This window comes from Erinaceus europaeus, chromosome 17 (genome assembly GCF_950295315.1).
Source record: "Erinaceus europaeus chromosome 17, mEriEur2.1, whole genome shotgun sequence".
NCBI classification, from domain to species: domain Eukaryota; kingdom Metazoa; phylum Chordata; class Mammalia; order Eulipotyphla; family Erinaceidae; genus Erinaceus; species Erinaceus europaeus.
The window spans coordinates 25,787,771-25,814,031 of record NC_080178.1 but is presented as its reverse complement, the minus strand read 5'-3'; the positions used below and the strand labels follow the sequence as shown (position 1 = coordinate 25,814,031).

Genomic DNA, 26,261 nt, shown 5'->3' with positions numbered 1-26,261 from the left:
AGGGAGCTTTTTATCAGTATCACTGGCTTCTCTATCCAGGAAAAGCATTCTCTTCATCCCAATTATGGCAACAAAAAATTGTCTCCAGTTGACACAAACTTGCCCATGATTACAAGGCACTATGTGAGACTGAAAGAGAAATACTTAAAGAAACAGGTCAATAGAAAACAATCAACCTCAAGCTTTTCTTTTCATTCCTGGGCTTCCTGTCCCAGCATGCCATCAACAGGACATCTCTCTCATCTGGTGGCTGACTTGAGTTTTATACACTTTATCAGCAAAATGGTCTGACTCAAGGACTTTTTTTTTTAATATTTATTTTATTTATTCCCTTTTGTTGCCCTTGTTGTTTTATTGTTGTAGTTATTATTGTTGTTGTCGTTGTTGGATAGGACAGAGAGAAATGGAGAGAGGAGGGGAAGACAGAGAGGAGGAGAGAAAGACACCTGCAGACCTGCTTCACTGCCTGTGAAGTGACTCCCCTGCAGGTGGGGAGCGGGGTTCGAACCGGGATCCTTATGCCGGTCCTTGTGCTTTGTGCCACCTGCGCTTAACCCGCTGCGCTACAGCCCAACTCCCTCAAGGACTTTTAAGGACCATCCTAGGTGTCAAATTTTCCCTCAATGATTGCTAAGATTGTAGGATTTTAAAGAATATTAATAGTAACCTGTGGCATGCTCCAATACCTTTTGAAGATTCCAACATTTTAAATGCATATTTAGAGTATACTAACTGTTGCCATCGTATTCTTTGTATATTTAACATCTTTTTATTGTTATTAATTTATAAAGTAAAAAATATCAACAAGACCATAGGGTGAAAGGGGTACAATTCCACACAATTTCCACCACCAGAGTTCTGTATCCCATCCCCTCCCTTGAAAGCTTTCCTATTCTTTATCCCTCTGAGAGCATGGACCCAGGGTCTTATGGGGTGCAGAATGTGGAAGGTCTGGCTTCTGGAATTGTTTCTCTGCTGAACATGGGTGTTGGCAGTTCGATCCATACTCCCAGCCTGTCCCTCCCTATCTTTCCCTAGTGGGGCAGGGCTCTTGGGAGGTTAGGGTCCAGGGTACATTGGTGAAGTACTCTGTCTGGGGAAGTCAGGCTGGCATCATGGTAGTATCTGCAACTTGGTGTTAAAAAAACAGTTAGATATAAAGCAGAACAAAAATTTTAGTAGGAACATAACGGCAAGAATATAGCAGATATGTTCTGAGGTCTCCATTTTGGAAAAAGCTAGTAGGTCTATTTTAGGTATATTCTAAGGGGCCCATGACTTTACTAATTTTTGCCTGAGCTAACATGTAGGTGGACCAAAGATATTGTCTGGGGAGATGGTGTCAGAGTTGGAAATAGGACTAGAAAGCTGGATCAGGGCGGAGAGTAGCTCCCAAATACGGGAAAGGTATGGAAGTACCATTTTATGGTTTTATTTAGCATCCTTTTTTAAAATTTTTAATCTTTACTTACTGGAAATAGAAATCAAGAAGGAAGGGGGTGATAGAGAAGGAGAGAGACAGAGAGACACCTGCAGCACTGCTTCACCACTCGCAAAGCTTTCCCTCTGCAGGTGGGGACCAGGGGCTCAAACCCAGCTCCTTGTACATTGTAATACATGCACTCAAATAGGTGTGCCACCACCCGGCCCTATTTAGCATCTTTTAAAAAGAAGCTTATAGAGGGTCGGGTGATGGCGCAGTGGGTTAAGTGCATATGGCGCAAAGTGCAAGGATCCCGGTTCGAGCCCCCGGCTCCCCACCTGCAGGGGAGTCGCTTCACAGGCGGTGAAGCAGGCCTGCAGGTGTCTGTCTTTCTCTCCCCCCTCTGTCTTCCCCTCCTCTCTCCATTTCTCTCTGTCCTATCCAACAACGAACAGCATCAACAATGGCAATAAAAATAACCACAAGGAGGCTACAACAACAAGGGCAACAAAAGGGGGAAAAAATGGCCTCCAGGAGCGGTGGATTCATGGTGCAGGCACCGAGCCCAGCAATAACCCTGGAGGAAAAAAAAAAAAAGAAGAAGCTTATAGTGTATACATGGAACAAGAGCAAAAAAGAGTCACTGGGGCAAAGAACAAATGATTCAAATGAGTCCATATTATTTAATGTGCAATAAATTAACTGTCATCATGGTGTAGCAATGGTAGAAAAATGACAAAACTTTCTGCTCTTCTGAAGTCTAGTTAATGCTGACGTTTGGTGGTGGTGACACTTGCCAAGGATTATTGAAAGAAAAAATGTTAGCCATTTTTAATTTGTGATTGATGGTGGTTTGCAAGATTGTAAGATTATATGCTGTAGCTCCACACCACACCCACCCTCACATCAAGAAGCACCATAGTTCTCACTGAGTCTTAGAGACTGTTTGCTGCTGGATTTCTGCTCCTCCTCCTCCTTCTCTTCATTCTTCCAAGTTTATGTGTATCAGTTCTTTAAACTACAGGAAATCAATTTTTGATCATCTGAGCTGGGAATCAATCATTTGTTTTTTGATGTCAATATTGGAGACTTAGACTTGCTCATGAAGAAAATAGTTGTTGTGATTTCTAGTGTCTAACATATATTGTTTGAAAATTTTATTTTGAATTAACCTTTTATTATTTTTTTTCTTTAGTTATTGGGAGGTTCATGGTTTACAGTATATTTGTTGGCACATGGGTATAATTTCTCATCTGACCAGGACAGGCGTCTGCAAAATACTTACCTCCAAATTAGGTCCATCATCATGTACTGACAGGAAAGGAAAAAGGTCTAATCTTCTGGGAGAATAGTGTAGAGAGGGAGGAAGTAAATTGTAAATTGTGAATTGTAACCCATTCCTTAGAACAACAGGGAACTTAGACTTGGTCTGCTAGGTGGGAAAGGCTTCCAAGAATTAATATTTGAAGTAAGACCAGGAGAATGCTGGGTGAGGCAGACATAAAGGCATTGCTTTTGCGCATTTGTGTGAGGGGTTGGGAAGCACATCACCTGATTCTCTCAGAAGGTTCTTAAACAGTTTTCTTCATTCTGAATCACCATTTGCTGTGAATTGCACAATTTAATACTAGCTTTTCAAATAAAAAGAGAAATACTGTAGTAATTACATAAATTGAATGCACTATGCATCTCAATTTCTGAAATGTTAAAATGGTCTAAAATAAAAGCTGTTTCAGAATTGAGAAAACAAGGTATCAAAATTGAAGTGCTACTCTTCAAATGTCACAAATCTTCTGACTTGACATGGGATCAATCCTATTTGTCCTTTGTGATTTATGTGAAGTCCACTTGCGGCCTCATCTGACATTCAGAGGGACACCAGTCATCCCTTCCCAATTTTCAGAGGTGCTTGCAAGCTTCCTTTTTTTGCCCAGACACCTCCTTTTCCTAGTCTTGTGTCTATTGAGATCATAATCTCTATTTGACACTTTTAATTAATTTATTTTTCCTACCAGGGTTCTCGCTGGGGTTTGGTGTCAGCACTTCAAAGCCACTGCTCCTCGAGACCATTTTTTCTGTCTTCATTCCCCCCGCTTCCTTCCTCCTTCCTTCTTTCTTTTTCCTTTCCTTTCCTTTCCTTTTTTCTTTCTCTCTTTCCTACTGTGATTATTAATAGGTTACAAGATTTTAATATTTTTCTTTCTACCTTATTTGATAGGATACAGAGAAATGAGAAAGAGGGAGAAAGTAGCAGACAATGTATTCAGGTGTACTCATATCTGAATCAGCATTATTGGAATTACTATTATTGTTGAAGATCCATGCCTATCAGGTGGGATGTCTTCTCTGGCCATTATTTCATTCCCTGTCTTCCCGCTGTGTTGAGAGGATCTCTTGCTCCCTGCTCAAGACCTTTATATCTCCACTGCTCTGGACACCCACTTTGTCCTGCAGCGGGGGCCACAGTATTGGTTCCTTACAAATATCTCAGCCTAATCCTCATAGTGAAATGTGTTCATTAAGGTGTATTAAAAGACCAGTGCACTTCTCTCCTGATTAGTGCTACACTCAAAAACATTCTCTAGTTCTTCCCAGGATGATGACATTCCTTTGGGGAAGCCAGCTGGAACCTGGCTGGCTTCTCAGGAGACAGACTGGAGCAACTTCTAGAAAGATGGGCTTGGCACCCAGTCAAGATGAAAATGCAGCCTCTCTGTCATCTTTGATGCTCGGCCATGGCAAGAATGGCTAAAGAGCTAACCTGTCCCTCCTGCCAGCCAAAACTCAGCTGACTGCATCATAGAACTTTAGGTAGGTAAGCCTTCTCTCTGCAGCAGGCTGTGGCTAGGAGCAGAAAGGGACTATGGAAAGGTTAAAGTAACTCACTTCCAACATGAATGAGCATTCTTCCCTCTGCTTCAGAGGCAATACTGTAGGCTAAGTTGTGCTGAGTAGAAGTGGAAAGTAATAGCCAGGGTACATGTGTGATTCTTAGGGTGAGGGAACATGAGATTACTTAGAGATTAATTTGTTCTTTGTCTTTACTCTAAACAATGTAGACATTTTGGGGCCACTTTAGTGATTTTTGTACTTTCTTTTTTCTTTTCTTTTCTTATTAGTGATTTAATAATGATCAACAAGACTATGGGATGAGGGTACAATTCCACACAATTCCCACCACCAGAGTTTCACATCTCACCCCCTCCATTGGAAGCTTCCATATTCTTTATCCTTCTGGGAGTATGGACCAAAGATTTTTATGGGGGTGCAGAAGGTAGGAGGTCTCACTTCTGTGATTGCTTCTCTACTGGACATGGGTATTGACAGGTCAGTCCATACCCCCAGCCTGTTTCTGTCTTTCCCTAGTGGAGTAGGGCTCTGGGGAGGTGGGGTTCCAGGATACAACGGTGAGGTCATCTGCCTAGGGAAGTCAAGTTGGTGTCATGGCAGCATCTGCAACTTGGTGGAGTTTGCTTTTCCTTTGTCTTTTTTCAGCTCCTTTTTGTTGGTTTATAGATGAGTTATAATATTCTGCTGTGGTTCCACTTTGTCTCCTCCTCTATAGTTTATTTCCTACAGGCCTGGAAATCCTGCATCCACTTGGAATTCCCAGGATTTGAATCAGTTTTTCTGGAGAATCTGTCTGGTTGCTGCCTTCAAATCTCCATCTTGACTCCACCCCCACCCTTGTTTTTCTTACTATACTTTTCTTATCAATTCATGTCTGTTAGAGATAGTTAGAATGTCAAAAATCAATATGTAAATACAAACCATCCATCAGACAGACTGCCATTACAAATAGTCACCAGGGACTTTTTTTTTTTCAATCTAAATTCAATGTATAATTATTTAAAACTTACAATCTTGGCCTATATGTAATTTTGTGGCTTGCATTTTGAATGTACATACAGTTGCATTTGATTTTGTGTGCTTCCCAGGAGGTCACCAAGTGTTGCTTGACAACCACACATGTTTGAACTTACAGATTTTATTGGGGCCATTGCTGTACAGGATGGAGGAACTGACCTACATGCTCACTTGGGTAGGAAAATACACTGGTTTAGAGTGCCCCTCAGACAAACTCTACAGTCTCAAGAGGAAATCATGTTCTATCTGTGGAGGTAGACATGTGTGCTGGTCATTTTAGGAGGCAGAGGAAGAATGGGAAGTGTCTCCCTTTTCCTGGGAGAATATATCACACATAGAATACTGTATGGGCTCATGATGACAGTGTTTGGATTCTGTCTCTGACACTAACCTGTTGCCTTATTTTGGTAACTCTAAAACTTTTCCATCTGTAAAGTAGAAGTAATGACAGTCTCTCACAATAGATGATTGGACGTTAGGTCCTGATCCAGATTAAATAGTCAATAAGTGTTAGTGACTACTGGCATTTTATCATGATTAAAAAACCAAGATCAGATCATTTGTAGAAGGGTTTATTGACTCCTGAGGTGCAGGTCTAGCTCAAAACAGGAACCAGACAAAAGCTGCAGTGGTTTCAGAGACCTTGGGTTGAGTCTCAAGCATTAGCTATTGGATCTAGGTTGACTTTCACAACCTCAGTGACTACTTCCTCAGTTAATCTGGGGTAAACATTTGTGCCTTTCTGGTGGCTATGAGGTTTGAAGATATAGTCTATGACATGTCTAGCATCATGCTGAGCTCACTGTTGGGCATTAGTAAATGTCAATACCATCTACTACCCTCCCTGCAAGATAAAATAAGGCAGAACAAGAGTCTTTTAGTTTCTGTAAATAAGGAAGTGGAATACGAGGAGTTAATGGGAATTGAAGGTTTCATTGTCCTCTGGGATATATCGAGCTGTCTTTCAATTGTCAGTCAGTCTGCATTTCCTAAAAGTCAGTCTCCAGTATTTCCTGGTACCTCCTGGCAGACAGTTACTGAGCAGACACCATGTGCCATGTGCTGCATTGAGCTCGCAGTACTGAGTGGTCCAACTCAGGGCTTTCAATTCCTAGAGGAGAAACACCAAAACATTAAGAAGCTCACCCCAGGGTTCTCATCTGGTAAGTGGGGAAGTGGGATTTGTATACAGCTCTCTTTGCAGTGGAGCCCATGTTCATTACCCTCCTAAATGTAGGTGTCTCGAATTACAGTTGGCCCTTGAAAATGTGGGGTTGGAGTGCCAACCCTTGCTCAGTAGACAGTCTGAATATAACTTTTGGTTCTCCTAAGACTTGGTTATTAAGAGTTTTCTGTTGACTGGAAGTCTTATTGCAATACAAACCATTGATTAGCCATTAATATACCTGGTATATTATATGTTAATGTGGGCTATATTATATTAAGTCTTATATAGCATATACCTAGCATATTATATGTTAATGTGGGCTATATTATATTGTCTTATTACAATATGGTTATTAAGAAAACCAGAAAAGAAAATATCTTTATGGTATTAGACTGTATTTATCAACACCATAAGTTTATATATCATCTGTTTATAAGAAATAAACTATGGGGCAGGGGTAGATAGCATAATGGTTATACAAAGAGACTCTAGTGCCTGAGGCTCCAAAACCTTGGGTTCAACCCCCTGCACCACCACCAGCCAGAGCTTAGCAGTGCTCTGATAAAAAATAAAAAAAAAAAGCCACACACACACACACACAAAAAAAAAAAAAAAAAAAAAAACCTATGTAAGTGGATACAGCATTTAAACCTGCCTTACTCTAGGGTAGGGTCCATTGTATATAAAACTTCTGCCCCCTGCTGGTAAAGATAAGTACAAAATGGGTCACACTGGTCTTTTTAATTGCTAAATTGTGAATGTCTTGCCCCAAGGAACTGTGTGTTACCCCTGCAACCCCCTCCTAGACAAATAGGAAACAGAAAATCAATCCTGGATGAGCATCCAGGAACTCTAAGCCTCTGGGTCAGACTACCTTTAAAAGGCAGGCATCCTCTGAGGAATAAATGCATTCATTTGGTACTCACTTTTAGTTTGGGAGAGAATGTAATTTCCTCTTGTTCGTGAGTTGTCTAGAACATAGGACTCTGAAAATCTGTAGGGAACAGACCTTCCCCCCCCCACCCCCCCACCCCCCCCGACCCCCGCTTCATTTTCCCCACCCAGTGAGAGGAGGGAAAGGCTCTGAGGTAACAAAGATAGCTCCATGGGCTTTTTATTTATTTGTTTACTTTCTAGAAAAAAATGTTTTCACACACTGAAGTCGTTAGCTGTGTTAGAACAATACCTCTGACAGGGCAATGCCAGGAGGCTGGAATGGGCTGGGCAGGTTCCCTGAGCAAAAACGACATCATGAGTTAATTGATTGCCAGACTGGGCATTTGCCAGGCAAGGTTGGTGGTGTGTGAGCTGCGTCAAGAAATCATGTTTGAAGGACTCATAAAAATTAGCTGCGTAATCCATCATTTCTTTTTGTTTACTATTCCCAGTGGCCTGTTGGTCTTGGAGTCCTTCCTGATTCTCCCATTTCATCTGACCTGGGCTTTTTTTTTTTTTTTTTAACAGAGGCAGGGAGAGAATGAAAGACCACAGCACCAAAACTTCCTTCAGTGCAGTGGGGACCAGACTTGAACCTGAGCTGTGTACATGGCAAAGCAGTGCACTATTGAAGTGAGCTGTTTGGAACATTTGGCCTTGGCTTTTACCTTCATTTTCACATGTAGAGTTGATACCTATTATTAGCCTCACACCTCACTGCCTGGGCTCCCTGCAATCCCTTCCATTCACACCCAGCTTTCACTCTCCCTCCCTCCTTGCCCAGGCTGGACTCCCAAATACATCCTACCTATTTCTAAGCTTTGGCCTCTCTTTATTTCTTTTGCCTGGTGTGTCATTTTCCCTCTTCCCTCACCATCAAAAGTATACCATCAGTATTTGAACCTTAGCACACTGCCTTCTCTTGTGACTCTTCTAGACTTTCCCAGCAGTCTCTTGCCTGAAGAATTCCAGAAGCACTGCTGTGTGTCTGCACTACAGCACTCAATCATATCTCACTACACTCTATCACATCGATGAATGTCTAGGTGATTACATGGCATTGCACCTGTGTTGTCTATACCACCACACTATAAGTAATCATGGTCTTCCTTTTATCCTCTTTCAGGGTAGTATTTACCTGTTGAACTATAGCTTCTCACCTATTTGCTTGTTTTCCTATTTATATGAGGAGTTTTCTCCCTTTATCCTTTCTTTCTTTCTTTCTTTCTTTCTTTCTTTCTTTCTTTCTTTCTTTCTTTCTTTCCTACCAAAGTTATCATTGAGCAATGAATCCACCTGGTGGATTCATTGGTGAATCCACCTGGTGGCTGTTTTTTCCTAATTTTCTTCTTTTTGAAAAGGCAAAGGGAAATGGGGGGCGGTGAGGAATGGAGAGTGGGAGAGTAGAAGAGAGAAAGAGAGAGATATGCAGACCTGCTTCACAACTAGGGACTTGAACCCAGGTAATGTGTGCACTCAACCTGGTATGCTACCACCCAGCTCCCTCAGGAATTCTTTAAATGTAACATTTCTGTTTTATTTACAGAATATGCACTCTGAGACACCTCGAGGTTGGAGGCCAGCAGAGAGAAATATTAAGGTTGACTCAAGACCCTGATAAATAATAGCTCATATTCCTTGAAATTGCCTCTGATGATAATCAGGCTTGTTTCCTGGAATGGGTTTTCTATCTAACTTCCTTTAGGTAAAGTGTAGGGAGGTCAAAGTCCTTTCTGTGTCAGTGGGATCTTACTTGCCTTTAGCTGAAGATACCTTACCCTCTACCCTATCAGAGTGGCCTATTAAGGCTTATGTTTTCCATTCCCCATTTCAAGAGACAACCCTCATCTTTCTTGATCTTTCTTTCTTTCTTTCTCTCTTTCTTTCTTTCTTTCTTTCTTTCTTTCTTTCTTTCTTTCTTTCTTTCTTTCTTTCTTTTTTTTTTTTTTGCCTCCAGGGTTGCCACTGAGACTCTGCTTGCATTACGAATCCACTGCTCCTGGAGGCCATGTTTTCATTTTGTTGCTTTTGTTATTGTTGTTGTTGCTGCTGTTGTTGGGTAGGACAGAGAGAAATGAGAGGGGGAGAGAAAGAGACACCTGCAGACCTGCTTCACCACCTGTGAAGTGATCCCCCTGCAGGTGGGGAGCCAGAGGCTCGAACTGGGATCTTTATGCCAGTCTTTGTGCTTTAGCACTTAGCCCGCTGCGCTACCACTTGACACCCCCCCCATCTTTCTTAAGGTCTTTTTCTTGCCTGTTTTTTTAGTTGGAAACCGAATGGAAGTAGTTAACTCTTCATTTCCAGCTAGTTCTTTTAGGAAACTCACCACCTTCTTTGGTGATATCTACATACTATATCTACACTTATCTATCTATCTATCTATCTATCTATCTATCTCTATAAACCTCCAGTTCCCTCCACACCTCTGCTACTTGCCTACAAATCCTCCCCTGTGAGACTGTGAGCCCCGGACCCTCCCCCTGGTGGAGACCTGTCCCTCTGACTCAGCTTCTGCCCCTCCTCTCTGCTCTGTAGGGTATTACCTAACCTCTGAGGCTCTCACTTCACCTGCAGAGTTGCTTCTGCCCTTTTTGTGATTTTAAAAGAGAACAAGCACCATGGATCAAGAATCTTACTATCTGACTCTTAGTCTCTAAGTTCCTACTGTGAACCCACAGTGAATGTACTGACCCTCATTGAGCTTAGAGTCTGGTCACATGCCTGTTACTAGTTGCTCTTATATAGCTGTTGGGTCAATCAAAGCCTTGTGGTAAGGGCTGCACCACAGTCATTTTATCCCCGTAGTTCTGTGCACGAACCAGGTGCTCAGTGCATCCTGAGTTGACTGGAAAATGGCTTCTTTCCCTGTTGGGTCTGCTGTTGATTCTGGTGCATGTGAGGTTCCCAGGGGAAGCTCTAAAGGCTGTTCCAGAGAGCTTGCAGGAGGAGGGACCACCCGTGGAGGTCTGGCAGCAGGAGCAGCAGGAGCTGAGAGAGGAATGAATGTGTCAGACCACAAGTGAGAAGCAGTTATGGCTAACATGCATTAAAACCATAGGTCTAGGGTTGAATTCAGTCTCTTTGCTTGAATAACTATAAAGCCAGAGGGAGGTCACCTGACATCTCTGTGCCTTGGTTTTCACATCTGCAAAATGGATCTTAAAATAACTTCACCCTTAGGGAGTGGTTGTGAGGTTTAAATGAAATAAATGAGATGAATGAATGGAAAGTACTTAACACAGTGCTTGACTAAACATTGCCTCTGGCTCCCAGAATTCTGGCAGTGGAGTTCATTGTGATTTTCACTTACTTTCTTGCATTTTTCTGTCAACAAACTGCATTTGATTGATTTAATCTGAAAGAAAGATGATAAAACTCTTATTTCTTGTTTTAAAGAAGGGGTTTTGATGGATGAGGGGTCTGTTGTAAAACAGCCTCCTTCTCTCTGTGTGTGTGTGATTCTTGGGAAACTTGATGCTGGGGAGAACTGGGGGTACTGGGGGGCATTGTAGAATGTATGTGGAGGTTAAGTCAGTCCCATCAGCAGCTCACAGCAGAAGCCTGGCTTTCCTGGGTGGTGTCAGGATTGAAGCTTCACAGCCTTGCAGGGAGAACTAAGCATGAAATCAGCTTGTGCTCCCTGAGCAGAAAGGATGTGATCACCAGGCAGTGCAGTAGCTGGCTTGGGGTGAGGTTCCCTCAGGACTGGGTAGGGAGCTGGGAGCAGGCAGGTGGTGCAGTGCTTTGGGAAGAAGGGAGTTGGACACAACTGCTTTTGCTAAAGCAGGAGCAAAGTCTACACATTTTATGAAGTGTTTTATAGCCAAGCTGTAATTGGAACCCTGGTATTTAGCAAGAGTTATTGGGTGTGATGGGCCTAACACAGAGTCCTGTGGGGGGCTTGAATGAAGCAGCCTGGGCTACAGGCAAAGTCCGCATTACAGTGTGTGGTTTGGACTCAATCTGCTGCTGTTTTTAAATCAACCTTCTCTTAGTTTTCTTAAGTCACCACTATTCATTCCCCCCCCCTTTTTTTTATTCTTGGGGGCATTCAGAACTCAAGAGACAAGCCAAAAGCATTGGTCCGTTATTTGCTGTGTCTGCACTGGAGTTTCTAAACCTAATTGATTATTTCAGTTTTCCTCAGTTTTTTCTTTCTGGAAGGGTCAGGTCCTAGTGCTCAAATCTACTTCTTTGTTATTATCTGATACCTATATAGGATGTTATCCCCATCTGAAGATGGGATACTGACATGTTAGTGTGTTCTTTGAGACTTTTCTGAGGTCTCATGATTTGTCTCAATATCCCATTTACAAACTGTGGTCCTACTCTAGAATCATTATTATTATATTGTGGAGAAGTTATCATCCAAGCTTAAATGACTATAAGTGACTAGGACAAGACTAAGACTACTGTTTTGTTTTTTTTTTAAGATTTTATTTGTTTATGAGAAAGATAGGAGGAGAGAGAAAGAACCAGACAGCATTCTGGCACATATGCTGCTGGGGATTGAACTCGGGACCTCATGCTTGAGAGTCCAAGGCTTTACCACTGCACCACCTCCTGGACCACTGTTTGTTTATTTGTTTGTTTTTTTAAATAAAATGGAAACATTGACAAGACCATAGGATAAGAGCAGTGCATTTCCACCCACATATTGCTCACCCCTAGAGCTCCATATCCAATGCCCTCCCTTTACAGCTTCCCTATTCTTTTTTTTTTTTTTTTTTTAACAGAGCACTGTTCAGCTCTGGCTTATGGTGGTGTGGGGGATTGAATGTGGGACTTTGGAGCCTCAGCCTCAGGCATGAGACTCTGTTTGCATAAGCATTATGCTATCTACCCTCTGCCTTGCTTCCCTGTTCTTTAACCCTCTGGGAGTATGTACCCAGGGTCATTATGGGGTGCAGAAGGTGGAAGGTCTGGCTTCTGTAATTGCTTCTCTGCTGAACATGGGTGTTGACAGGTTGGTCCATACTCCCAGCCTGTCTCTCTCTTTTCCTAGTGATGTAGGGATCTGGGGAGGCTATGTTTTTTTTTTTTTTTCATTTTTTTTAAAGATAGTTTTATTTATTTTGGGAGTAATCTTATTCTATAAGACTAAGAAGCTTTACAAGTATAGTTTTTCACCTTTTCAAAATATGTTACCATGTTTCACCCACCACCAAAGCATCAACATCCTTCCAGTAAAGTCCACAGATTCTCCTCTAGTCTTGCAACCTCCCTTCCCACCAGTCCCCCTTGATAACCTCACTGCTGCACTGAAGTATAGGTAGTAGTGCCTAAACCATGTGAATGTTGCTCTTTCATTCTTGACAAAGGGAGTGTTAGCCTTCTGTCCTTTTAAAACTACTGTTGTAAAGAGGACCAGGTGGTTGCACATCTGGTATAGCACATGCGTCACGAAGCTCAAGGATGCAGGTTCAAGTCCTGGTCCCTACCTGCAAGGGGGAAAGGTTCATGAGTGGTGAAGCAGTGCTGCTCTCTCTCTCTATCTCCCCTCACCCCTCTCAATTTCTCTTGGCTCTATCCAATAAATAAAATGTTTTTTAAAAGGCCATGGTTTTCTGATGCCAGAACTCCTGTGTGAATGAGAGGCAGCTGCCTCTGATTTTGATGATGAAAGTAGAGTTGAGAATAGATTCTGAATGTCCCTCTAATTTTAAAGGCACTGACCTTCACCCTCACTTTACTAACTCAAGCCCGTGCCAATCATAGCGTTACTTGGGGGTGGGGGGTGTTTTGTCAATATGATGTGCAAAAGTGTTCTTTTGATTTACTTTATTTTGATTTCTTAGGTGGTCAAGAATCTTTTAGTATATTGCTTGTGACTCTTCATTTGTTGGTGGGCTGTTTTTGAAAACATGATTTCAAGAATTCACAGAGTTCTGGAAGAAAGTTTTCCTCTGAAATAATGCCTGGTCTCTGCTGGAAAGGTTATTTGCATGGGATCTTTTTTTTTAAATACTTAAAATTTTTTATTATCTTTATTTATTTGATAGAAACAGCCAGAAATTGAGAGGGAAGGAGGAGATAGAGAGACACCTGCAGCCACTTGCAAAGCTTTCCTCCTGCAGGTGGGGGGTTAGGAGCTCGAACCAGGTGCGCCACCACCTGGCCCCCTGCATGGGATCTTGAGCATAAACTTTAGGATCACTTTGGAGAAAGTGTTATCTTCATTAGCTGATCATGGGAGAAGGTTTAGTACATTAAATTATTACCTCCTTAACAACTATATAAATGACAGCTTCCTTTTAAAAGTTAATATTTCCCTACATTAAGAAAATACTGCCCTCTTCTAAATGGTTTGGAAGTCTGATTCATCATCCCTCAAATTAAAATTTAATTTTAGAGAATGAGGCATGGTCACGGTGTGCTGTTTTAAAAGTCAAACCTTTAAAAAAAAACTGTACAAATATGTTTTTAAAATAACCCTTTTACATACCTGCCTCTAAAAATGCTCTTCCATTTCCAGAGTTAATCCTTGTGAACAATTTTTCTCTTCTTCTTCAAGAATGTCTATGCAAAGTAAATCTTGTCTGCATATACTTTTTTGCATATCTATACTTTGACCTTTCTCATGTCAGTTCATATATACTTCTCAGGTTTTTTTTTTTTTTAATGATTCTGCAAAAATACTACATCTGTGTCTGTGCACAAGCACATTTCTGTAGCACAGATATTAAGAGAAATTTAGAAGAAGGGTGAATCATAAGGTGTTACATGCCTTTACTTTAGATAGAAACTAGCAACCCCCCATCCCCACCATACCAATCTGGACTCCCATGCTAAATTTCCCATGTCTTTGCCAACCACAGGTGTTAGAACTTTTTAAAAAGTTCTGTCAGTGAGATATGTAAAAGTTGTCTTAATTTATTTCTAAGGTAGTGGGGAATTGTTTTGTATATTGCCTGTGGTGCCTCATATATTTGGTGAGTTTTTACCATTTTAACTAGTAGTTCTATTCCAGAAAGTTCCCTCCTTCTAAATTAGAGGAAGCTGGTAGTTTAAAATACTGAAATGCTTTCACATTTGTTGGTAGATTACCTCAGCCCCAAGTTGCAGTTGCCTCTGGCCTGCCCCTTCCTGGACAGAATATCCCTAATGTTAAGTTCTGTTTCTGACCATACCCATTACAAACTGAGGCTGACACAGGAAATAGATGAAGTATTTATTCACACAAGCATATAGAATAGCCATTATTACAGACTTACACATGTAAAGACACAGAAATGGACACACACACACACACACACACACATACAGACACACACAAACCTCAGGAGAGCTGAGGGGGCCCCGCCTCTAAACTGGAGTGCCAAAAGTGGCCCCGTTGCTTGAGAGAGAGAGAGACCCAGAATTCTCAAACCCATGCCTATTTTTAATGGACAGGAACAGGGTGGTCACTCTTAGCAACCAGGACCCAGCAAGGCTGAGTTATCCAAAAATACCAGGTGGCCTCTGCCTGCGGCCGCCTGACTCTAAAAATGAAAAATTTTTTAAATGAGAGAGCTCTGAGAAAAACCTCTGGGTAAACTCGCTTCCTCACAGTAGGTGGCAGCTATTAAAAGGCTAATAGCCTCTGATTCATTTGGAGTCTACTCCTTATTTCCCCAATAAAATTATTTGGGGGGTGAGGGTGGGAGACAGAGGTTAGTAGGCAATACTGAAGGTGAGTGTCAAGGCCCTACTCTACTGCAGTGCCAGAGTCTGTTCAGTGTTTGGAGACCTGTTGGACCATTTAGAAGCTGTTTTGGCAGTAGGGGAAGTAGTTCAACCCTGGAGCATTGGACTTTCACATCCGAGGTTCCCAGTTGGAGTGGTGCTCTGGTTTGTCTCTTTCTTACCCTTCTGTCTCATAAGTTATATATATAATTACAAAAAGAAAAGAGAAACAAGGGAGTCAGGCAGTAGCGCAGAGGGTTATGGGGGTTAAGCGCACTTGGTGCAAAGCGCAGGGACCAGCATAAGGATCCCGGTTCGAGCACCCGGCTCCCCACCTGCAGGGGAGTCACTTCACAGGCGGTAAAGCATATCTGCAGGTGTCTATCTTTCACTACCCCTCTCTGTTTTTCCTCCTCTCTCCATTTCTCTCTGTCCTATCCAACGACAGCAGCAACAATAATAATAATCACAACAATGATTAAAGAAAAGAAAAAGGAAACAAAAAAAAAAGGTCAGAAAGAAAACCTGTTTTTTTTTAAAGATTCCTTAGCCCGTTCTCTACCTAATGTACACCTGTTTCATGATATTCTACAGTTGCCATCTTTTTTATCTCTGTGCCAAGGAAACCCTGTTCTGGCCCTGGCTATGCCCAGATGAACTGGAGGCTTTGTTGCTAAAACTTCAGTCTCTCTAATGCCGGCCATTCCCACTTGCCTCCGAGTTCCTGTGAATCATATTTACTTGACTTGAGTTGGCCCCCATTGCTTCTCCTCTACTGAGAGGAGTAACACATGAGTAGAGCTTGTGTCATTGTAAATATGAAAAATGGCTGATATAGCAAGGTCTCAGAGGGGAAAACTTGAGCAGGAAGCCTGAAGTCATGAGTTTCTGTTCATTTAGATATTTAGGATCATTGAGAGATGAGACTCTCAATGATGTGCTCAAAAATGCTTATATTTAGTCTTACATTGTGCAAGTAATAAACATGCATGCCTATAATGTTGATTTGTGCTAAAAAGAAAATAAGGTGGTCTGTGACTTTCCTTACTTTAAATGCCCATTTACTACTTACTTGTTTTCCTTAGAGACTACCTTTGTTAAGAACATCCTGTGATTCTGCAATAAATATTATTGATACTTACTTCATGTATAATTTCACATGTTTCTGCCTATCTAATTTATCCATCTATTCATCCACTCACCCACTTACCTAAGCAACCATCCATCCATCATCTATTCATCCATCCACCCACCCTTCCACTCCAATTTATGATTAAATCTTGTGGTTGAAAATCTTCCAACATTCTTGAATGCATTCTCTTGATTTGATGGGTTGAGGTCAGTACACTTCTGACAAGGGTCCTGGTGCATTCTTTCCCAGGATGACCATCAAAAGTCTTGTCCTTATTGTAAAGTCATTTAAAGGATAAAGATACACACTGAGCCATACAGCAATCAAATATCTTCCTGAAAGATTGTATTTCCATATCCATCACTACTTGTCCTAGAGTCCATCCTCTTCAGTTATATGAGAAGCTAGTACTCTACTGGGCCTTGTCATGGGATAGTCACAAGTAAAAAACAGGAGAATCCCCAAAGAACTGCCCTCTGGAGAACAATTGTGTGGTTTGGTATGTTCCTTCTTCAAAGAGAGGAAAATAACTTGTTGCTTGTCTTCCCAGTCTAATCTGGAGGATTCTAGATACTGGTTTCTTCATTTTGTAGAACTCAATGAGATTTGGATCTTGGCTTCTCTTATTTACCAGTTATATGACTTTGGATAAATCTTATGGAGGAAAATAATTATGTCTATTGCATATTGTCTTATTTTAGTTGTAAGTCATGGAAATCTAAATTAATTGGATTCAAATGAACACAAGACAATAAGTTAATTGGCTTATTTGCTGAAAAGTACAGATGTAGCTTCAGGCATAGTTGAATCTTAAGTTTCAAATATTATCATCAGGACTTTAATTTTTTATTTATAAAAAGGAAACATTGACAAAAACCTCTTATCCTAATAAGAGGGGTACAACTCCACACAATTCCCACCATCAGAATTCTGTATCCCATCCCCTCCCCTGATAACTTTCCTATTCTTTAACCCTCTGGGAGTATGGACCCAAGGTCATTGTGGGATGCAGAAGGTGGAAGGTCTGGCTTCTGTAATTGCTTCCCCACTGAACATGGGCATTGACAAGTCGATCCATATTCCCAGCCTGCCTCTCTCTTTCCCTAGTAGGGTGGGGCTCTGGGGAAACAGAGCTCCAGGAAACATTGGTAGGGTTGTCTGACCAGGGAAGTCTGGTCAGAATCATGCTAACATCTGGAACCTGGTGGTTGACAAGAGAGTTAACATACAAAGCCAAACAAATTGTTGACCAGTCATGGACCTAAGGGCTGGAATAGTGCAGATGAAGAGTTGGCTAGCTAGTAGGCATATTTTAGTTAAGTTCCAAAGGGCCTGTGACTATACTAGTTTTGTTTTCTTTTTCTTTTTCTTTTTGCCCCTGAGCCTGAAATCTGATATGCCAGTGGATCCAAGTTATTGTCTGGGGAGATGATGTCATGGGTGGGAAAAGGACCAGAAAGCTGGATCAGGGAAGAGAGTAGCTCCCTAATATGGGAAAGGGGTATAAATATTGTTGACTGTAAACCCCATCGATTTGATGTGATCTGGGGCCCATAATTAACTTAGGAGCCTATGTGACCTCTGCATTCCTTACTGCCTTTTCCTTCAAACACAACATCAAGCTATTTCTGTGCACATTTTTGGGAGTACTGGAATTCCCAAATAGCTTAGAAGCCTTAACAAAGAATACTTCATCTTTCCACTATTTAAAGCAAAAGTTTTAGAACTTAGTCTCACATGCCCATTCTGAATCTTTGCAGCCAGGGAGATGGAGTATCCTGTTATACTGGTTTGAAATTGGCAATAGGCTGGGCCAAGTCCACCCAACCCCAAGAGAGTAGTAAGTGATCACTAGACTGGAATGTACAGCAGGTTTGCAGTGTAAGGTCTAAATGAAGGGAAGTCAGCAAGGTTTGTCTGCACAGGATCAGATAGAAAATATTTTAGTGTTTCTGCTGCAGCTTCTCAATTCTACCCTTAAGGTACAAAGATAGCCACAGACAATAGATAAATAGTGTACCTAGCTATGTTCTAGTAAAACTTGATTTACAATTGGCCAGAGTTTAGTCTATTACTATCGTTTGCTGACCCCTGGTCTAAAAATTATAACACATGGGCCAAGCATAGAATATTCTCCCACATGTTCCAGACCTCAACAGATACCATCTGACACATTCAAAGCACTTGTCAAATGTGGGCTATCATCATTTGTGTGTAAGTATAGATTATGACAATGATAGCATTGGTGATAATTATAACAATACTAATATTGTAATTAGAGAGCATGAATTATAAGTATTGTGTTAACAGTGTATAGCAGCATTGTTTATCCTATTAGCAGCCTGGGATTTGGTGTAGTGGATAATGTGTTGGACTCTCAAGCATGAGGTCACAAGTTTGATCCCCAATCTCACATTCTCATATGTGCCAGAATAATGTTCTGATTCTCTCACCCCCCCCTTTGTATGTGTGTATATCTCATGACTAAATAGATAAATATTCATTCTTTAAAAAGAAATTAGATGAGGTAGTTTGACTTACTATTGGCTACAAATCATGATGTTGAGTCAGTAAAACACCTAATTCTGGACCACCATGAGATGTATGACATGTGAACATTTCCTGCTGCTGGTGTTATTTGGATGCCTATTACACAAGATCACTGAAGGCCTCCCCTTATGTTTGAAAACAACAAATATTTCCCTATACCCTTTTGTCACTATTTCTATTGATTTAGCATGCTGGCAGCCATCCAAACACTTTGGCTGCTTGATGATGTAAGGATTCTCCTCAAATCCCCCCTTAATATGGACAAAAGAAGATTATAAGTAGCTTCTTCTACACCCAGAGGGTTATCCTAGTTGCTAAATTCTTCATAACTAGAAAAACTCTATCTGGGTTTTGGTTACCCAATGGCCCTGTAGTGATTCAGAAGGTGAACATTTTAGAACTACAGCATTTCAGCTCGCTCTTTCTTTCTTTCTTTCTTTCTTTCTTTCTTTCTTTCTTTCTTCCTTCCTTCCTTCCTTCCTTCCTTCCTTTCTTCTTTCTTTTCTTCTTCTTCTTCTTCTCTTTGCATATTTATTATTTCCAGATAATATCTCTCAGGGTCATTTATGTAGATTAAGGAAAAGAAGTATTTTCAAAAAGGAACCATAAAGTCATGTGATTCCCAAGTACAACAGAGACTTCAACAAATAAAAGGGAACATTTAGGTAAGCTTTAAAAATTATTTAATTAATTTATCGTCTGAGAGCGATACAGAGAGAAAGATCAAAACTCAACTCTAGCTTTTGGTGGTGGTGCTGGGCATTGAACCTGGGGCCTCAAAGCTTTAGGCACGGAAGTTGTTTGCATAACCATTATACTATTTCCCAAGCCCTAAAACAGAACATTTAGAATTTGGCTTAGTATGCTTATAAGCCAACTTTTCCTTTGTGAGTCATTTGGTGGGGTAGAATTTGCTGGCTTCTGATCTAAACTCTAATTAGTTATAAAGAGCAGACTGAGAAATGGAGTATTTGAATTGGTTGCTCAGTTAATTGAAAGTAAACCTTAAGTGTTTGGATTTTGGATTTGGATAGATGTAGATTTGGCTTTGTGGTTCTGCTGTATATATGGTGACTTTTGAACATGTAGTAATCTCATAAAAAAATTATTTTTTTATTTAGTCTACCACAGAGAAAACTCCCTGACAACCCTTCAGTTTCTTTATAAAATGAAGAGAATTATAGTGTCCCCTCACCCCATACACCCATAGTTGTATAGAACTAGCAAAAGAAGTCATGGGCAGGATAGGTATGTTCTCAAAAGTATAGTGGCATAGTCAATATTGCTATTCCTAACCAAACGCAATGCGGGAAGGACCTGTTTAGTCACATTCAGTCAAACCATTGCTCTGCCTGGTCACCTTTAAAGGAGTCTTTTTTTCATCATAATCTTCCGGGGCGGGGGACATTGACTTGGTTATATTTGCTTTATTTTATTGATAGGAGTCTAGTGCTAACTCACAACAGGCTGTCTTCCTTTCTCTGAAATGAGACATCACATCATCCAGAAAAGAATATCAAATTAAGTGTGTGTGTGTGTGTGTGTGTGTGTGTGTGTGTGTGTGTGTGTATGCATGTGTGATTGCACTATTGCACTGCTCCAGGTTTCTCTTTCTCATTCAGAGAAAGACAGAGAGGGAGAGATACCAGAACACTAGCATTTCCTCTGGTGATGTACCACCTCTTTTGTGGTTCCAGGATTTGAACCTGGGCCAAGTGCATGGCAAAGTACAAGTCCTACCTGGTGAACTATCTGTCTTGTCCTCCAGTTATATGAACATTGTCTTCAGCTGTAGAGTTGAACCAAATAGCGTTGCCCTAATTGGAATCATCAATGGGATCTGAAAACTAGTGCCAGAGTGGGACTACAGGCCACAGGAGCTCTGGGACCTCTGCTAATTAGTTCCCAGGACTTCAGCAATCAAAAATGACATTGTAAATCCTGTTGCCATGGCTGAAATCTGGAAGTATTTGACCTGAAGCCAAATGTTCAACATTCTGAGGTAATGTAATTTCTGTAGCTAAGTTGTATTGGTATTTCTGATGAATTAGGAGCCATGGACTTGAGACAACAATCTCTCTCTCTCTCTCTCTCTCACACACACACACACACACACACTCTCTCTCTCTCTGTCTCTGTCTCTGTCTCTGTCTCTCCCTCTCTGTTTCTCTGTCCCACCCACCTCCAACCCCCTCAGAACAATTCAAAGTCAGACTTAAGATACAGGAACTAGAAGGACACCAAAGAATGTTTTTCTCATCTTTGACTTCCAAGGGCTTGTTGCCATTATGCTGTAGGGGAATTTTGAATAAAGAGAAACTAGAGGGATTTCTAGCTCTCCCTGTCCCCAGCTGTTTGATAACAGGAAACTAGCTTAATCTTGCTTCCCAATTTATCAAATGACTAGCAATCATGTTTCACTTTGTATGAAATATATGTATTAATCAACAAATACTATTCTGTCTGACACTGCAGGCTGAAATTCAGATTACCCAATCAATTTTTCTCCCTCTTGCAAACGCCTACCAGTAGGGACAAAAAGGCTGAAATCACACCTCACAGTCTCTGTATTTTAGAGTGATGCTCTAGAGAGTTCTAATTGCAGGACCACTGTGAACAAGCATACCTGCTGAGAAGACAGTGACAACTCCGCTACCTTCTGTAATCCTGCTTGTTACCGTTTCACCAAATTGTAGGCCAAGTGGCTCTTATATTTTGACACTTGCCTACTGGCAAACTTTGCTCAAAGTTATAAATGATCTGACATCTAATGATCTGACAGCGCCATGATTCAGTCTGTCAAACTATGCTACTCCTGCTTTGCAGCCTTTGGCAAATAAATATTCATTCTTTTGAGGAAAGGCTTATTTAAACATCTAGACAATAAAGAAACTAAATGGGACAGAGACTGCTAAGTGCAAGGAGCCAAGTAGATATGACAGTGGAATCAGGAGATATATTCTTTAACATTTCTTTCAGAAAAATTGCTGTCCAAGCATGATGGTAAGGGATAATTGGCATTTGGTCTTGTCAGGCATGTATTAGAGACTGGTGGTGACTGTGGCAATCTGGAAAATCCTTATCTGTTACTAATCTCAGAATAAGGATCGAAAATGAGAATAAGGATGTATTCTAAATGTAAATGTGGTCAGACATCTCATTAAGATCAAAGAGTTGTAGTTTCAGATAGAAACCTCATAAATTTACCCAAGAGAGAGTAAAAGGTAGAAGTTTTTATGGGAAGAGGAAGGTGAGGTAAGTGGCTAAAGAGTTAGTTTAAAAAGTCAAAGTCTCCCTCTCCCCCTCTCTATTCCCTTCCCTCTCATTTTTTTTTTTTATCTCTGTCCTATCAAATTAAATAAACAAAGCTGATTTGTTTTTAAAGATGCAGCATGTGATGGGATGGGGAGATGGGACAGCAGTAGAGCTGAGAACTTGCACACAAAAGGGCCCAGTGTGGATCCCTGAGACCTCCCAAGAGCCAAAGCTGAGTGATGCTCTGTTGAAAAACTGTACATAGCATTTCTTACAATACATTTCAAGTGGAGAAGCTTGCCTCTTTAGTTCAAGATTTTTCATTGTCCTTACATTCTACTTATATCTGTCCAGCAATCCCAGGAACAGCTCAATAGAAAAGAAGGGCTGAGTTTTAACAAGAAAATAGCTTTGAAATTGTGAAGCACAGTCTGGCAGCACAGACTGTCAGGCAAGCTTTGGAAAGGGGCCTGGCTTTGTGCTGACTCCAGTTAGGGTGACATGGCAGTCTATATATATTTAGCTTTCCAGGGTAAAGCATATGTAATCACAGACCGAGTGTTCAAAACATGGAGAAACCTTACTGCAGAGTCTTGTCATGGGCCTTGTCAAGGACTTTCTGATGCAATCTCCACTGATCTGCTCTGTTCAATTGAGGTCTGAGGCTTTTAATGATTAGAAAGGTCTTTATTAAGCTCTCCTTTGGTCCAACCAAAGAAAAGAATAGTGTTACTCCTCCAAACAATAAGTCTCTAGCCAGTGTTTGTCTCCTTCTATTGTTTCTCCTTTTTCTCCTCCTTTTTTGCTTTCTTAATCCTGGAGAATTCATCTCAGTTTTTAGCAAGAAGAAAAGGAGTCAGAATGGACTGGCCAGTAGCATACCTGGTGGAGTGCACACATTACCACGTGCAAGGACCTCATTTCAGACCCTGAGCCCCCACCCGATGGGAGGAAGCTTCAGGAGTGCTGAAGCAGTGCCAGAGGTGTCTCACTTTCTCTCTCTACCTCTTTCTCCCCTTCCCATCTCACTTTCTTTATGTCTCTGTCAAAGATAAATAAATAATATACAATGAAAGAAGGCAGAAAGATGCACAAAGTTCTGATTATTTGAATACATTACTGAGACAGGAAAGGGGGAAGAACACCTTTAGGACTTTTCACTAACAGGCTTGAAATAAAGAACTCTGGTCTTTAGCAAAGAAAAATGTAAATAATTTGCAATTTATTGGACTTTATCACTGTACAATAAAAGGTTTTAGAATCAATTCCTAACTCATTATCATTAACATTGTTAAATTGGGTGCTCACAAAGCTTGGCAATAAAGAAAAGAAATGCTTACCTGCAGGGGGTAAATGGATTCTGTGACTTCTCTCTTTTATTCTTGATAAAGCAATACAAGCAAATACCATGCTTTCTTAGAGGCTGAGAAAGAGACCACTTTGGGGGGAGAGAACACTTGATGAAATGTATAAGAATGGGGGATGAGATGCCCCCAAAGTGTTTGAGGTCAGCGTTTACCATCTGTTTTTTTTCTCTGAGAAATTAATCAGTGTGAGTTAAAGTTCAATATACTGTGCATATTTACTCTGTTGGAAACGCTCCTGTTGGTGGCCAAGTGGTAGCTCATCTGGTAGAGTGCATACTACCAGGCAAGAAGACCTGGGTTCAAGTCTCTGGTCCCCCTCTGCATAGAGGAAGCTCTACAAGTGGTGGAACAGGGCCCTTGCTGTCTCTTCCCCTCTCTATATCTCTCTCATATCTCACCCTCTGTGAAAATATGAGTCCATTTATTTTTAAAATTTGTTTTTTATGAAAGAGGAGGAGATTAGAGCACTATTCAACTTTGGCTCATGGAGGTAGTGGGGATTGAACCTGGTACCTTTTGGATCTCAGGCAGGCAGATCCCATGTTCTAACAAGACAAGTGATCTCCCTTGTCTTCCTAAGTGAATGCACAGATCTTGTTGAGTTTATTAAGTGGTTTGTGAACCAGATAGCATTCCCCTGGCTAGTTGGAAGAAGCTTTGAAGAGTTGTTAAGAATGAAAGGTTTTTTCATAAGAAATGAAAGGTTTTATAAGTAGAAGGTAGCAGTGAAAAAGGAAGTGAGGATTGTTTCAGCAAAGTCATCTTTCTGTGAAGACAGAAGAGTCCTGTCAGGCAGGTGACCTCACTAGTACCCACTAAGCAATCCCTGAACTTCCAGCTAAGGGTGGTCTTTCTGGGAAAGACTGAAATTGCAAGTAAGTTAGGCTTTAAAACCTAGTTTGGCCACAGGGGGTTTAGTGCTCTGTAACTCTGCCCTCCCCACCCCCCAACCCCCTCAACAACACCACAGCTTAGTTTGCCTGTTTATTTTCAGTTTTTCTTTAGGTCTCACATGCATGCAAAAAACCAAAACAAACGAACAAAAATAAACTCAAATCTTAAGTGACCAGCTTCATTAATCTTCACAAACTGAAAACACATGTGAAACTAGCAGCCACATTGAAAGGAAAATTGTTAGCACTCAAAAAATCCTGTTGGATTGTTTCTTGGGAACTGCCCCCAGGCGACAGCACGCAGTTGGCTAGGTTCTGCTATGTCCTTATATTCCCCTCCTCTTATTGACTTCTGGGTGTGAGTCTGGCAAATTGTACTTTTAGAGAGAGATCTGAGAAACTCTATGCTTCAGTACTACAGGCAAGTGGATTGCTTCTCCAAGACTTAAATATGGGTCCACTACAGGGTTGCAAAGACACTAGGCTCTTCAGGAAGACTTTCTGAGATCTCTGGAAAGACTTTAAGGGAATCCTGAAAGAACACCACAAGCACAGTTTGCAATTTCCAATGTCTGTCAACCCTGGGACATCTCACCACTTGCGTGATCACTGTGATCACTACGGGGGGGGGGGGGGGGGGGGGGCGAGGCCTTCTTCCTTGCTAGCAGTTGTCCCTGTAGAAGTGGCAGCTTCATGGGGAAAGGAGAGAAGAGGCACACAGACACTAGAATCTGTTGTATTGATGAAATGCTATCGTAAGGAGCAAAACTCCTGGTAAGGTGTGACAGACTCTCAGCCAAAGGAGACAGTTTATTTCATACAAGGCCAAGTTTTCTGTGGCTCCAACTCTTAAGTGCATACCCTTCCAGTCTATGGCAGTTGATTGAAGCTGTGCAAAGTTTTCAAATGTATTTTCATGTTGTTGTACCAACCAGAGGTGGGTAGTAGTTATTTCAGAACTTGACATGGCTCTGGGGACTGGGCCGGCCAGTGTACTCTTAGATCATGGCGTAATCATTATTTTTAGAAGAGGTCTCCAATTTGGGATGATCACACACCCCACCCCAGAATCTCCCCCAGGGCTTGGAGGTTAACTGTTTCTTGGTGTCTTAATTTTTGGTGTGGTGAGTCTTTCTGGAGATGAGTAATTCCATCAGATAATAGCTGATTTAAGTCTCTACCTTAGGAAGATTTTACAAAAGTCCTCAAGTTTCATGCTTCTATTGCTCTTAGCGAGACTATCTAGTCATTCCACAATGTGGAAACTTCCAGCAATAGGAACTTCCTAACCCTTGCTCATTCTGGCCCTTCTGGAATTTTCTTTTTGTAAAGAAAATTAAAGTACTGTTTTCATAGTCATTTTGCATTAGTTTAGACATGTAAAACATAGAAGGGAAACTAAAGTTGAGTATAAATTATACATCAAGTATAATTATTTTCTGTGTTATCTCATTAATGCTCTATGATAACCCAGTGAAAAGGTAATAATTGGGCAAGAGATTAAATATATTGTCCTAGACACAGCTATAAAAGGAAATTTAATTAAGACTGCAGTGGCTGTGTAATTATGTTATTATGTACTTAACAAATTGTGTTCTTTTTAAAAAATTTTTAAATATTTATTTATTCCCTTTTGTTGTCCTTGTTGTTTTATTGTTATAGTTGTTACTGATGTCATCATTGTTGGATAGGACAGAGAGAAATGGAAAGAGGAAGGGAAAACAAAGAGGGAGAGAGAAAGATAGACACCTGCAGACCTGCTTTATCACTTGTGAAGCGACTCCCCTTCAGGTGGGGAGTCAGGGGCTCAAACTGGGATCCTTACACCAGTCCTTGCACTTTGCACCACCTGCACTTAACCCACTGAGCTACCGCCCAACTCCCACAAATTGTGTTCTCCCAAGTTGCCTGCTAATGGCTGCTAATCAAACGTGGTGTTTTAGTGTTTATTTCTGAGAAAAATAAATGTTACTTCTATTTATTTTTCAGAATTTTACCTGTG

The 26,261-nt window shown here is 41.1% G+C and overlaps 2 protein-coding genes and 1 pseudogene across 10 annotated transcripts in view; 2 read left to right on the top strand and 1 right to left on the bottom strand.

Moving 5' to 3' along the window:
* LDLRAD3 (low density lipoprotein receptor class A domain containing 3) overlaps window positions 1-26,261 on the top strand; it is an 852,030-nt gene that overhangs the window by 394,743 nt on the left and 431,026 nt on the right. The window lies entirely within an intron of this gene.
* The window catches only part of SLC1A2 (solute carrier family 1 member 2), a 157,017-nt gene that overhangs the window by 66,234 nt on the left and 64,522 nt on the right, over window positions 1-26,261 (top strand). For 3 of the 7 annotated variants that reach the window (XM_060176602.1, XM_060176603.1, XM_060176604.1), the window contains exon 2: window positions 7,923-8,027. The exons of 3 other annotated variants lie outside the window; for them this stretch is intronic. In XM_060176602.1, the coding sequence (XP_060032585.1) occupies window positions 7,923-8,027 (105 nt within the window). Of the gene's footprint in view, window positions 1-7,922; window positions 8,028-20,441; window positions 20,747-26,261 lie in introns of all 7 variants that reach the window. One more of the 7 variants, XM_060176605.1, reaches the window with a different exon arrangement.
* LOC132534219 (U6atac minor spliceosomal RNA) lies at window positions 12,642-12,747 on the bottom strand (annotated as a pseudogene).